We start from the raw sequence: 14428 nt of genomic DNA on the forward strand, positions 1-14428 counted from the left end.
TAAGAAATTGCCCATAGGGCAGATTTTCCCTTAGATGTCTCGGGTGGAAACTGTCGTAACGTAGCAGACAGTTTCTGGAGGTCGGCTTGAAGTGTGTAGTGCTTTTTAGCCTTCCGTCCTCACTGTAGATGTTTAGATCCAGAAAGACCATTGACGTATTTGAAACGGTGCTGGTGAATTTTAGATATTCGTTCTGGTTATTTAGCCAGGTTACAAAATTCATGGCGCTGTTGACATCACCGTTCCAGATGATCAAAATGTCATCGATGTATCGTTTCCAGATGCCAATCTGGGAACGATAAGGGTTACTTTCATGTAGGATCTTTTGTTCCTCTAGATGGTAGACGTATAGTCCTGCTAAGCTTGGAGCAAAAGTACTTCCCATGCTCGTTCCATGGGTTTGTAGGTATAGTGTCTCCTTATACTGAAAAAAATTGTCTTTCAGGGCCATGGTGATACACTCTAGGACAAGATTTCTCGGTGTTTGGTATTTCCAAGTTTTGCTGAAGAGTACTTCTTCGATGATCTCTAGTGTCTCTTCATGGGGCAGGCTTGTGTATAAGCTCTCCACGTCCAAGCTTATCAAAAGCTGCGTGGTTGGATCAAAGGTTGTATCTTCCAGCAGTTGTAGTACCGATTTGGTGTCCTTCAGGTACGTATGTGTTGCTTGTACCATCGGTCTAAGAAAGGCGTCTGAGAATTTTGATAGGGGTTCCAGGATGGATCCAATTCCAGAGACTATTGGTCTTCCAGGTGGGTTGTCAATGTTCTTATGTATCTTGGGGATACAATAAAAGTATGGTATCCTAGGGGTGGGTTGTTGCAGGAATTCAGCTTCCTTCTTGCTGATCCAGTTGTGGGCTAGTCCTTCCTCCACCATACCTCCAATCCGAATTCTTAGTCGTTCTGTTGGATCACTCTCCAATATTTTATAGTTCCGTTCGTCAGACAACAGACGTTGGCATTCTCTGTCATACTTCTCAAGGGATTGTAGTACTATTGCTCCCCCCTTGTCAGCTGGTTTGATGACTAGCTCGCTGTTGGCCGTTAATTCTCGAAGTGCTCGCTGTTCTTCTCCACTGGTGTTGTAGAAGACATTCACCCCTCCCGATTCAGGCATCCCCGTAGAGATTCTAACCTTCGAGAAGGCGGTGATAACAGAGGTCAACAAGCTGAACACACAAGGGAGGAATGTCTTCTACAACACCAGTGGAGAAGAACAGCGAGCACTTCGAGAATTAACGGCCAACAGCGAGCTAGTCATCAAACCAGCTGACAAGGGGGGAGCAATAGTACTACAATCCCTTGAGAAGTATGACAGAGAATGCCAACGTCTGTTGTCTGACGAACGGAACTATAAAATATTGGAGAGTGATCCAACAGAACGACTAAGAATTCGGATTGGAGGTATGGTGGAGGAAGGACTAGCCCACAACTGGATCAGCAAGAAGGAAGCTGAATTCCTGCAACAACCCACCCCTAGGATACCATACTTTTATTGTATCCCCAAGATACATAAGAACATTGACAACCCACCTGGAAGACCAATAGTCTCTGGAATTGGATCCATCCTGGAACCCCTATCAAAATTCTCAGACGCCTTTCTTAGACCGATGGTACAAGCAACACATACGTACCTGAAGGACACCAAATCGGTACTACAACTGCTGGAAGATACAACCTTTGATCCAACCACGCAGCTTTTGATAAGCTTGGACGTGGAGAGCTTATACACAAGCCTGCCCCATGAAGAGACACTAGAGATCATCGAAGAAGTACTCTTCAGCAAAACTTGGAAATACCAAACACCGAGAAATCTTGTCCTAGAGTGTATCACCATGGCCCTGAAAGACAATTTTTTTCAGTATAAGGAGACACTATACCTACAAACCCATGGAACGAGCATGGGAAGTACTTTTGCTCCAAGCTTAGCAGGACTATACGTCTACCATCTAGAGGAACAAAAGATCCTACATGAAAGTAACCCTTATCGTTCCCAGATTGGCATCTGGAAACGATACATCAATGACATTTTGATCATCTGGAACGGTGATGTCAACAGCGCCATGAATTTTGTAACCTGGCTAAATAACCAGAACGAATATCTAAAATTCACCAGCACCGTTTCAAATACGTCAATGGTCTTTCTGGATCTAAACATCTACAGTGAGGACGGAAGGCTAAAAAGCACTACACACTTCAAGCCGACCTCCAGAAACTGTCTGCTACGTTACGACAGTTTCCACCCGAGACATCTAAGGGAAAATCTGCCCTATGGGCAATTTCTTAGACTCCGGAGAAACTGCACAGAGTTGAGTGAATTCAACCGACAAGCGAAAGATCTAAAAACTAAACTTGTACAAAGGCAATATCCCACCAGAACCATCGAGAAAGCGATGAAGCGCGCAAAAAACAATCACAGGGAGGCACTCATAGAAGAAAATCTCCAAGGAAAAGAAGCAAATAAGAGGCCGATCTGTGTAACAACCTACTCCACCATATCAAACCAGGTGTCGAAGGTCATTAATAAGCACTGGGGCATTTTGAATTGTGGAGACTTGAATTTTGAGAAACCGATGCATGCACATCGGAGGGGCAAAAACATAAAGGACATCGTGGTCCATACCAGACCACGGGAAAACCGGATGGAGAGACTCAATGTAACTGGTGTACAGGGTCATTTCCCATGTGGGGATTGCAGTTGTTGTCATCAAACCCAGAAAAGCAAAAACCTAACCTTCAGAAATGGCACAACATGGGAGCAGCGCCACTTTACCAACTGCAATACGAGGAATGTGATTTACCTAATAAACTGCCCTTGCGGACTAGAATATATAGGCATGACCACCCGCCCCGTCAAAATAAGGATAGGGGAACACAAAAGTAATATACGCTGCAAAAAAACAACAACCAAGATGGCATCACATTTCTTGTCACACCAACACTGCGTCAACGATCTACGCTGGACCGTCATTGAGCGATTAGCCTCTGAATCAGGCCTGTTCCAAAAGGAACAACGTTGGGTGTTCCGCCTGGCAACTCATGTCACTGGACTCAATGATGACATACCGTGGAGCCAAATCTCCTAAACACCCCCGAAAAACAAGAGTAATAACAAGCGCAAATCGGGGAACCACTCCTGTAGTCAGGGCAAATACATGTATTACCTCCTGTATAAATAACATGTATTATAGTGTCAACCACATCAGAGTATTTATCTCACTCTAATGATAAGGCACTGAAACCTTTTTGAAACAACGAATAGACCTACGAGAACCAAAAGCCCTTATCGATTTATTTAGTTACAATTCTACTTTGTAAACTACAAACAACAAAACCAACAATGAGGATATATTCGGGCGAAGAAGCACCATTGATGACTAGCGCAAACACCAACGCGCATGCGCGGTCGACATCCGACCTTTGCGCATGCGCAACAGAATACCGGAGACCCGGCAGTGCACATGCGCGAACGGGAGACAACGGCGGCTGCATCACACGGGCGCTCCTCCAGCGTGAGCGAAAGTATCGGCAAGTGAGTGGCTGGCAAGCGGAAAATCCATATTTGGGCATACAAAACCCGGTAATTAACAAATAACGGAGGTTTCCATGTTACATGTGACTAAATCACATGCATGGAGGAGGCGGCAACACGGGTATCGCCCTTATATGGCCATTTGCCATTTCCGCTAATTAACCAATGGGAACTCACCTTATCTCCCTTTATATACCACCAAGCTCGTCCGTACTCCATTTACGGCGGAGCAGCACAGGGTGGTAGAAGGAGGCCAATATAGGCGGATTTCGTGAGTATTTGCTAAACAGAGTCCGACCTCTGTAGGTGTATTACAGAGTCAAAAAGTGAGTAGAAACAACAACACTGAATCCACTCCTCTATCCTTATAGATTGTGGATCCACCTACCTACCTTGATGTTCAGGACTTGCTCATGAGGCATTAGCCAACTCATACCATAGGTATATCTAAAAACACAGAATCCTAAGTTTGTCCTAAATGTGTCTGTGTGTTGTGTGTTTTGTATGTCTGTTTTCCTTTACAGGTTAAATCAACTGTTTGGGGCTCCAGGTGACTGCACCTGTCTGAGCCAACCCTATATGGTAACCAAACCTAATGGTTTTTTCTTTTTTTCAGGACATGTAATTACATGTTCCAGAGAACCGCTGTAGGCACATTGTAGCCGTCTTTAATGAGTGTAATCACTTTTTAGAAAAATTAGAACAAAATCCTATTTCTTTAGAAAAACGTGAGTAGGGTTGGGAGTTGTGCCCCGTCCTGAAGAAGGTACACCTGTACCGAAACATGTCGACGCACACCAGAGGTTCTGTCCCTAATTAAGACACAAAACCTCGCCCTTTTGCACTTTTTTTAATAGCACCAGCCAGGGGTACGGAATAAAGTTTTTCTTTTTACCCACTAGCCAGGTACTTTTTAATTTTCTCACTACACTTCCCACTCACATCCAATCCCTTCACTTGCACTCAACACACACCACACATAGTCTGATTTGTCAACGCTCCCGCGTAGTCGTAGGTCGTAGCGTGCCGCATCCCCTTAGCGGGGTGCGAAGACCCCGATGATGAAGCATGACACCAAGGGGCCTGTTGGTGTGTGAGGGGTATTTTACACAACACTGAGTGTTCCCCCCTTCCTTCACTTTTTCCTTCCAACTGGTAGTAGGATTCTCCTCCTTGTAGATACCTGACCTCTAACCCCTGGGACACCTAGGGGAACCCCTGGGGATACCTAATATGCCCCAACATTGTAGTTTATCAATTTGTAAGTGCCCCAAACCCAAAAGTCAATATTGGGCACAATTTGCATTTTAAAAGCAGTCCTCCAACACGGGCCTGCTTTTAAACTGACCTCAGGCTACAGCATTGCACACATGCAAGAGCAGGAAGGGGTGCTGGCCTCTAAACCACTACGCCCTAATATGTACTAGGGCTTAAAGGTCGTTCCAATCCTCATGCCCTATTATGTACTAGGGCCGTATAGGAGAGGGCATGTCAATCATGGAGGTATCCTAACCCATAGTGCACCCTTGTGTATGTAGGTGTTTTTACTGTATTTGTAAGTGTCTCTTTCAACATAGCACTGGACCTGGGCCTGGTTAGTCAGAGGCCTGGGTCAGTCAGAGTGAGGTACCACCAGTACAAGTCAGCAAAAAGTTGGGGAGTGCCAGGGTACAGATGGCTTTGCAACACAAGAGAAGCACAAACCTAGAATTTGAACATAAAATCATGATTGGGGGTTCTCTTTCATAATCAGAATTGATTTCCATCCTAATGAACCAATTTTCCAACCTTAGGATAATGAAAGACTGGGGAAAAATCATAATGTTCTAATCTATACCTTGCAGTTTTCATGCGGCTCTTTAACGACGGTTAATAGCTCACTGTTCAATGTTAGAATTTTAACTTATAAACTGCAAATAGCAAAAGAATCTCTCAGACAAAAGCAGAAACTCGCTGACCTATTTACATTATATGCATTTTGTGATCGGTGTGGTACACGTTCTTTGCAGCAGGCATATTAACCCACTGTGGCTACATTACCATGAGTCAAAACTCCCACTAGACAAACCTCCGATCCTCTCAATAAAGAACATTAAACACCAGAGTTATCTTCACATTTTTATTGTTACCTGGAAATTGCTGGAGACCAGGAACGCAGCAGCAGGTACTTTTCAAACCATAATGCACTTGCAAACACGACGCCCCACCCTGAGTCAGCGACCTTTTTTGCTTGGTGCATGAAGATGCAAGATTTATATACCAGTCTTTTGTTAACATTTAGTCTGATTACTATGTGAATGTAAATAACAATTAAGCATAATGCTAACTGTGACTACATGCCTGCTTTTCTCAATATTTCACTTCAAAACTATGCGACTGTATTTGTTTAACGGGCGGTGATTTGTATAGGGTCAAAGGAAAGTCCACAAGGTTGTCCCAAACCCCCCAGAATTCTAATGTCTCCTACGCCCCTGAGCGAGGGAGATCTGTCGGAGAGTGAGAAATCTCACTCCTCAATGGTAAGGACTAGTGGTGCGGGAAATCTACATATTTCGCGCTCGCGCAATTATGCCAAATTTCGCCCAAAAATGTCTGCTGCGTAATTACGCGAAATGCGGAAGTGTCTTTCGTTTATGTTTTTAGCACGGAAGGCACCCTACTTTGAAAGCAAAGACACAGCAACAAAAACAAAAGTATTGTGAACAACAGCCGCTCGAACTCAGTCATTCGCGTTGTTGCTGTCTTTTCATGTTAAATGTTTACTGTGAAGGCACATTTTTACTGTGAATCGGTGCTTTATTATGTTATGTAGCGTAATAGGATAGAATTTGGAGTTTCGCATAACAAGGGGGATTTGAATTTACGGACATTGCACTAAATACGCTGCCCAGGTGCTACTTTCGCCTGCGCGCACTAAGGAGCGGGGACGAGGACGTCTGAAGAGGGTAAATGAACGTGAGTTCAGAGTATCAAGGACCCCAAAACCCGTAGTGTTTACACTGTTTATTTTCAGCTCCCCTTATATAAGGTAAAGAGTGACCCTCGCTTTGCTCTTGGCTCTCCATTAAAGTTTCCTCACTCTCAGTATATGAAATGTGAAATACCCTTCTGGTGGGGGCCAGGTTCTTGTACGCCCCATCCCCCACGTACCTCTGCGACCCCCAACAGCAGTAGGGGCAGCTCGACGGGTTAAAGAACACATCTCTAAGCTCAGCTCTTTCCTTTCTTTCTTTGCAGAAGTGACCGCCTCCACGGTGGAGCCCACCCCCTACTCTGAGGGCCAGACTAGAGGTAAGAGTGGGGGGACCAGACCTGCCATGGAGGGTCTGAGGCCTGGGAGAATGAGGGTCTGAGGCCTGGGTTAATGAGGGTCGGAGGCGTGGGTGAATGAGGGTCTGAGGGATGCGTGAATGAGGGTCTGTGGCCTGGGTGAGTGAAGGTCTGAGGCCTGGGCTAATGAGGGTCGGAGGCCTGGGTGAATGAGGGTCTGAGGCCTGGGAGAATGAGGGTCTGAGGCCTGGGTTAATGAGGGTCGGAGGAGTGGGTGAATGAGGGTCTGAGGCCAGGGTGAATGAGGGTCGGAGGCCTGGGTGAATGAGGGTCGGAGGCCAGGGTGAATGAGGGTCTGAGGCCTGGGTGAATGAGGGTCGGAGGCCAGGGTGAATGAGGGTCGGAGGCCTGGGTGAATGAGGGTCGGAGGCCAGGGTGAATGAGGGTCGGAGGCCTGGGTGAATGAGGGTCTGAGGCCAGGGTGAATGAGGGTCTGAGGCCTGGGTGAATGAGGGTCGGAGGCGTGGGTGAATGAGGGTCTGAGGCCTGGGTGAATGAGGGTCTGAGGCCTGGGTGAATGAGGGTCGGAGGCCTGGGTGAATGAGGGTCTGAGGCCAGGGTGAATGAGGGTCTGAGGCCTGGGTGAATGAGGGTCGGAGGCGTGGGTGAATGAGGGTCTGAGGCCAGGGTGAATGAGGGTCGGAGGCCTGGGTGAATGAGGGTCTGAGGCCAGGGTGAATGAGGGTCGGAGGCGTGGGTGAATGAGGGTCTGAGGCCAGGGTGAATGAGGGTCGGAGGCCTGGGTGAATGAGGGTCGGAGGCCAGGGTGAATGAGGGTCGGAGGCCTGGGTGAATGAGGGTCTGAGGCCTGGGTGAATGAGGGTCGGAGGCCTGGGTGAATGAGGGTCTGAGGCCAGGGTGAATGAGGGTCGGAGGCGTGGGTAAATGAGGGTCTGAGGCCAGGGTGAATGAGGGTCGGAGGCGTGGGTGAATGAGGGTCTGAGGCCAGGGTGAATGAGGGTCGGAGGCGTGGGTAAATGAGGGTCTGAGGCCTGCGTGAATGAGGGTCTGAAGCCTGGGTGAATGAGGGTCGGAGGCGTGGGTAAATGAGGGTCTGTGGCCTGGGTGAATGAGGGTCTGCGTCCTGGGGGAATGAGGGTCTGCGTCCTGGGTGAAGGAGGGTCTGCGGCCTGGGGTATTGCGGGTCTGAGGCCTGGGTGAATGAGGGTCTGAGGGTAGGGTTACTGAGGGTCTGCTGCCTGGGTGAATGAGGGTCTGAGGCCAGGGTGAATGCGGGTTTGAAGCCGGGGTTAATGAGGGTCTGAGGCCTGGGTTAATGAGGGTCTGAGGCCTATGTTAATGAGGGTCTGAGGCCAGGGTGAATGAGGGTCTGAGGCCAGGGTGAATGAGGGTCTGAGGCCAGGGTGAATGAGGGTCTGAGGCCTGGGTGAATGAGGGTCTGAGGCCTGGGTGAATGAGGGTCTGAGGCCTGAGTGAATGAGGGTCTGAGGCCTAGGTGAATGAGGGTCTGAGGCCTGGGTGAATGAGGGTCTGAGGCCTAGGTTAATGAGGGTCTGAAGCCTGAGTGAATGAGGGTCTGAGGCCTGGGTGAATGAGGGTCTGAGGCCTGGGTGAATGAGAATCTGAGGTCTGGGTTAATGAGGGTCTCAGCCTGAGGCCTAGGTTAATGAGGGTCTGAGGCCAGGGTTGATGAGGTTCTGAGGCCTGGGTTAATGAGGGTCTGAGGCCTGGGTGAATGAGGGTCTGAGGCCTGGGTTAATGAGGGTCTGAGGCCTGGGTTAATGAGGGTCTGAGGCCAGGGTGAATGAGGGTCGGAGGCGTGGGTGAATGAGGGTCTGAGGCCAGGGTGAATGAGGGTCGGAGGCCTGGGTGAATGAGGGTCTGAGGCCAGGGTGAATGAGGGTCGGAGGCGTGGGTGAATGAGGGTCTGAGGCCAGGGTGAATGAGGGTCGGAGGCCTGGGTGAATGAGGGTCGGAGGCCAGGGTGAATGAGGGTCGGAGGCCTGGGTGAATGAGGGTCTGAGGCCTGGGTGAATGAGGGTCGGAGGCCTGGGTGAATGAGGGTCTGAGGCCAGGGTGAATGAGGGTCGGAGGCGTGGGTAAATGAGGGTCTGAGGCCAGGGTGAATGAGGGTCGGAGGCGTGGGTGAATGAGGGTCTGAGGCCAGGGTGAATGAGGGTCGGAGGCGTGGGTAAATGAGGGTCTGAGGCCTGCGTGAATGAGGGTCTGAAGCCTGGGTGAATGAGGGTCGGAGGCGTGGGTAAATGAGGGTCTGTGGCCTGGGTGAATGAGGGTCTGCGTCCTGGGGGAATGAGGGTCTGCGTCCTGGGTGAAGGAGGGTCTGCGGCCTGGGGTATTGCGGGTCTGAGGCCTGGGTGAATGAGGGTCTGAGGGTAGGGTTACTGAGGGTCTGCTGCCTGGGTGAATGAGGGTCTGAGGCCAGGGTGAATGCGGGTTTGAAGCCGGGGTTAATGAGGGTCTGAGGCCTGGGTTAATGAGGGTCTGAGGCCTATGTTAATGAGGGTCTGAGGCCAGGGTGAATGAGGGTCTGAGGCCAGGGTGAATGAGGGTCTGAGGCCAGGGTGAATGAGGGTCTGAGGCCTGGGTGAATGAGGGTCTGAGGCCTGGGTGAATGAGGGTCTGAGGCCTGAGTGAATGAGGGTCTGAGGCCTAGGTGAATGAGGGTCTGAGGCCTGGGTGAATGAGGGTCTGAGGCCTAGGTTAATGAGGGTCTGAAGCCTGAGTGAATGAGGGTCTGAGGCCTGGGTGAATGAGGGTCTGAGGCCTGGGTGAATGAGAATCTGAGGTCTGGGTTAATGAGGGTCTCAGCCTGAGGCCTAGGTTAATGAGGGTCTGAGGCCAGGGTTGATGAGGTTCTGAGGCCTGGGTTAATGAGGGTCTGAGGCCTGGGTGAATGAGGGTCTGAGGCCTGGGTTAATGAGGGTCTGAGGCCTGGGTTAATGAGGGTCTGAGGCCAGGGTGAATGAGGGTCGGAGGCGTGGGTGAATGAGGGTCTGAGGCCAGGGTGAATGAGGGTCGGAGGCGTGGGTGAATGAGGGTCTGAGGCCAGGGTGAATAAGGGTCGGAGGCGTGGGTGAATGAGGGTCTGAGGCCAGGGTGAATGAGGGTCGGAGGCCTGGGTGAATGAGGGTCTGAGGCCAGGGTGAATGAGGGTCGGAGGCGTGGGTGAATGAGGGTCTGAGGCCAGGGTGAATGAGGGTCGGAGGCGTGGGTAAATGAGGGTCTGAGGCCTGCGTGAATGAGGGTCTGAAGCCTGGGTGAATGAGGGTCGGAGGCGTGGGTAAATGAGGGTCTGTGGCCTGGGTGAATGAGGGTCTGCGTCCTGGGGGAATGAGGGTCTGCGTCCTGGGTGAATGAGGGTCTGCGGCCTGGGGTATTGCGGGTCTGAGGCCTGGGTGAATGAGGGTCTGAGGGTAGGGTTACTGAGGGTCTGCTGCCTGGGTGAATGAGGGTCTGAGGCCAGGGTGAATGCGGGTTTGAAGCCGGGGTTAATGAGGGTCTGAGGCCTGGGTTAATGAGGGTCTGAGGCCTATGTTAATGAGGGTCTGAGGCCAGGGTGAATGAGGGTCTGAGGCCAGGGTGAATGAGGGTCTGAGGCCAGGGTGAATGAGGGTCTGAGGCCTGGGTGAATGAGGGTCTGAGGCCTGGGTGAATGAGGGTCTGAGGCCTGAGTGAATGAGGGTCTGAGGCCTGGGTGAATGAGGGTCTGAGGCCTGGGTGAATGAGGGTCTGAGGCCTAGGTTAATGAGGGTCTGAAGCCTGAGTGAATGAGGGTCTGAGGCCTGGGTGAATGAGTGTCTGAGGCCTGGGTGAATGAGAGTCTGAGGTCTGGGTTAATGAGGGTCTCAGCCTGAGGCCTAGGTTAATGAGGGTCTGAGGCCAGGGTTGATGAGGTTCTGAGGCCTGGGTTAATGAGGGTCTGAGGCCTGGGTGAATGAGGGTCTGAGGCCTGGGTTAATGAGGGTCCGAGGCCTGGGTTAATGAGGGTCTGAGGCCTGGGTTAATGAGGGTCTCAGTCTGAGGCCTAGGTTAATGAGGGTCTGACGCCTAGGTTAATGAGGGTCTGAGGCCAGGGTTGATGAGGGTCTGAGGCCTGGGTTAATGAGGATCTGAGGCCTGGCTTAATGAGGGTCTGTGTCCTGGGTGAATGAGGGTCTGCGTCCTGGGGAAAAGAGGGTTTGCGGCCTGGGTGAATGAGGGTCTGAGGCCTGTGTAAATGAGGGTCTGAAGCCAGGGCTAATGAAGGTATGAGGCCTGGGATATTGAGGGTCTGATGCCTGGGTGAATGAGGGTCTGAGGGCAGGGTTAATGAGGGTCTGAAGCCTGGGTTGTGGAGGGTCTGATGCCTTGGTTAATGAGGGTCTGCTGCCTGGGTGGATGAGGGTCTGAGGCCTGTGTTAATGAGGGTCTGAGGCCTGTGTTAATGAGGGTCTGAGGCCTGGGTTGTTGAGGGTTGGAGGCCTGGGTGTATTAGGGTCTGATGCCTGGAATAATGAGGGTCTGAGGCTTGGGTTAGTGATGGTCTGAGGCCTAGGTTAATGAGGGTCTGAGGACTGAGTTTATAAGGGTCTGTGGCCTGGGCGAATGAGGGTCTGTGGCCTGGGTGAATGAGGGACTGAAGCCTAGGTTGATGAGGGTCTGAGGACTGAGTTTATGAGGGTCTGTGGCCTGGGTGAATGAGGGTCTGTGGCCTGGGTGAATGAGGGTCTGATGCCTGGGTTAATGAGGGTCTGAGGCCTGGGTTAATGAGGGTCTGAGGACTGAGTTTATGAGGGTCTGTGGCTTGGGTGAACGAGGGACTGAGGCCTGGGTTAATGAGGGTCTGAAGCCTAGGTTGATGAGGGTCTGTGGCCTGGGTGAATGAGGGTCTGTAGCCTGGGTGAATGAGGGTCTGATGCCTGGGTTAACGAGGGTCAGAGGCCTGGGTTAATGAGGGTCTGCGGACGGGGTGAATGAGGGTCTGAGTCCAGGGTTGATGAGGGTCTGTGTCCTGGGTGAAGAGGGTCTGAGGCCTGGGTGAATGAGGGTCTGAGGCCTGGGTGAATGAGGGTCTGAGGCCTAGGTTAATGAGGGTCTGAGGCCTGGGTGAATGAGGGTCTGAGGCCTGGGTGAATGAGGGTCAGCGGCCTGGGTGAATGAGGGTCTGAAGCCTGGGTGAATGAGGGTCTGAGGTCTGGGTGAATGAGGGTCTGAGGTCAGGGTGAATGAGGGTCTGAGGTCAGGGTGAATGAGGGTCTGAGGCCTGGGTGAATGAGGGTCGGAGGCGTGGGTGAATGAGGGTCTGAGGCCAGGGTGAATGAGGGTCTAAGGCCTGGGTTAATGAGGGTCTGAGGCCTGGGTTAATGAGGGTCTGAGGCGTGGGTGAATGAGGGTCTGAGGCCTGGGTTAATGAGGGTCTGAGGCCTGGGTTAATGTGGGTCTGAGGCCTGGGTGAATGAGGGTCTGAGGTATTGCGGGTCTGAGGCCTGGGTGAATGAGGGTCAGAGGCGTGGGTGAATGAGGGTCGGAGGCGTGGGTGAATGAGGGTCGGAGGCCTGGGTGAATGAGGGTCTGCGGCCTGGGTGAATGAGGGTCCGAGGTCAGGGTGAATGAGGGTCTGAGGCCTGGGTGAATGAGGGTCGAAGGCGTGGGTGAATGAGGGTCTGCGGCCTGGGTGAATGAGGGTCTGAGGCCTGGGTGAATGAGGGTTTGAGGCCAGGGTGAATGAGGGTCTGAGGCCTGGGTGAATGAGGGTCGGAGGCCTGGGTGAATGAGGGTCTGAGGCCTGGGTTAATGAGGGTCTGAGGCCTGGGTTATTGATTGTCTGAGGCCTGGGTTATTGAGGGTCTGAGGCCTGGGTGAATGAGGGTCTGTGTCCTGGGTTAATGTGGGTATGAGCCTGGGTTAATGAGGGTCTGAGGTCTGGGTGAATGAGGGTCTGAGGTCTGGGTGAATGAGGGTCTGAGGTCTAGGTGAATGAGGGTCTGAGGCCTGGGTGAATGAGGGTCTGAGGCCTGGGTGAATGAGGGTGCGAGGTCTGGGTGAATGAGGGTCTGAAGCCTGGGTGAAGGAGGGTCTGTGGCCTGGGGGAATGAGGGTCTGAGGCCTATGTTAATGAGGGTCTGAGGCCAGGGTGAATGAGGGTCTGAGGCCAGGGTGAATGAGGGTCTGAGGCCAGGGTGAATGAGGGTCTGAGGCCTGGGTGAATGAGGGTCTGAGGCCTGGGTGAATGAGGGTCTGAGGCCTGAGTGAATGAGGGTCTGAGGCCTGGGTGAATGAGGGTCTGAGGCCTGGGTGAATGAGGGTCTGAGGCCTAGGTTAATGAGGGTCTGAAGCCTGAGTGAATGAGGGTCTGAGGCCTGGGTGAATGAGTGTCTGAGGCCTGGGTGAATGAGAGTCTGAGGTCTGGGTTAATGAGGGTCTCAGCCTGAGGCCTAGGTTAATGAGGGTCTGAGGCCAGGGTTGATGAGGTTCTGAGGCCTGGGTTAATGAGGGTCTGAGGCCTGGGTGAATGAGGGTCTGAGGCCTGGGTTAATGAGGGTCCGAGGCCTGGGTTAATGAGGGTCTGAGGCCTGGGTTAATGAGGGTCTCAGTCTGAGGCCTAGGTTAATGAGGGTCTGACGCCTAGGTTAATGAGGGTCTGAGGCCAGGGTTGATGAGGGTCTGAGGCCTGGGTTAATGAGGATCTGAGGCCTGGCTTAATGAGGGTCTGTGTCCTGGGTGAATGAGGGTCTGCGTCCTGGTGAAAAGAGGGTTTGCGGCCTGGGTGAATGAGGGTCTGAGGCCTGTGTGAATGAGGGTCTGAAGCCAGGGCTAATGAAGGTATGAGGCCTGGGATAATGAGGGTCTGATGCCTGGGTGAATGAGGGTCTGAGGGCAGGGTTAATGAGGGTCTGAAGCCTGGGTTGTGGAGGGTCTGATGCCTGGGTTAATGAGGGTCTGCTGCCTGGGTGGATGAGGGTCTGAGGCCTGGGTTAATGAGGGTCTGAGGCCTTTGTTAATGAGGGTCTGAGGCCTGGGTTGTTGAGGGTTGGAGGCCTGGGTGTATTAGGGTCTGATGCCTGGAATAATGAGGGTCTGAGGCTTGGGTTAGTGATGGTCTGAGGCCTAGGTTAATGAGGGTCTGAGGACTGAGTTTATAAGGGTCTGTGGCCTGGGTGAATGAGGGTCTGTGGCCTGGGTGAATGAGGGTCTGAAGCCTAGGTTGATGAGGGTCTGAGGACTGAGTTTATGAGGGTCTGTGGCCTGGGTGAATGAGGGTCTGTGGCCTGGGTGAATGAGGGTCTGATGCCTGGGTTAATGAGGGTCTGAGGCCTGGGTTAATGAGGGTCTGAGGACTGAGTTTATGAGGGTCTGTGGCTTGGGTGAACGAGGGTCTGAGGCCTGGGTTAATGAGGGTCTGAAGCCTAGGTTGATGAGGGTCTGTGGCCTGGGTGAATGAGGGTCTGTAGCCTGGGTGAATGAGGGTCTGATGCCTGGGTTAATGAGGGTCAGAGGCCTGGGTTAATGAGGGTCTGCGGACGGGGTGAATGAGGGTCTGAGTCCAGGGTTGATGAGGGTCTGTGTCCTGGGTGAAGAGGGTCTGAGGCCTGGGTGAATGCG

The 14428-nt window shown here is 52.0% G+C and overlaps 1 protein-coding gene across 2 annotated transcripts in view; it reads left to right on the forward strand.

Moving 5' to 3' along the window:
• Positions 1 to 14428, forward strand: part of LOC147725048 (uncharacterized) — a 111181-nt gene that overhangs the window by 55361 nt on the left and 41392 nt on the right. For both annotated transcript variants that reach the window (XM_086966514.1, XM_086966515.1), the window contains exon 3: positions 6773 to 6826. In XM_086966514.1, coding sequence (XP_086822640.1) covers positions 6773 to 6826 — 54 coding nt within the window. The remainder of the gene's footprint in view (positions 1 to 6772; positions 6827 to 14428) is intronic.

The sequence above is a fragment of the Lissotriton vulgaris genome, chromosome 4_1, assembly GCF_964263255.1.
Source record: "Lissotriton vulgaris chromosome 4_1, aLisVul1.2, whole genome shotgun sequence".
Classification (NCBI taxonomy): Eukaryota; Metazoa; Chordata; class Amphibia; order Caudata; family Salamandridae; genus Lissotriton; species Lissotriton vulgaris.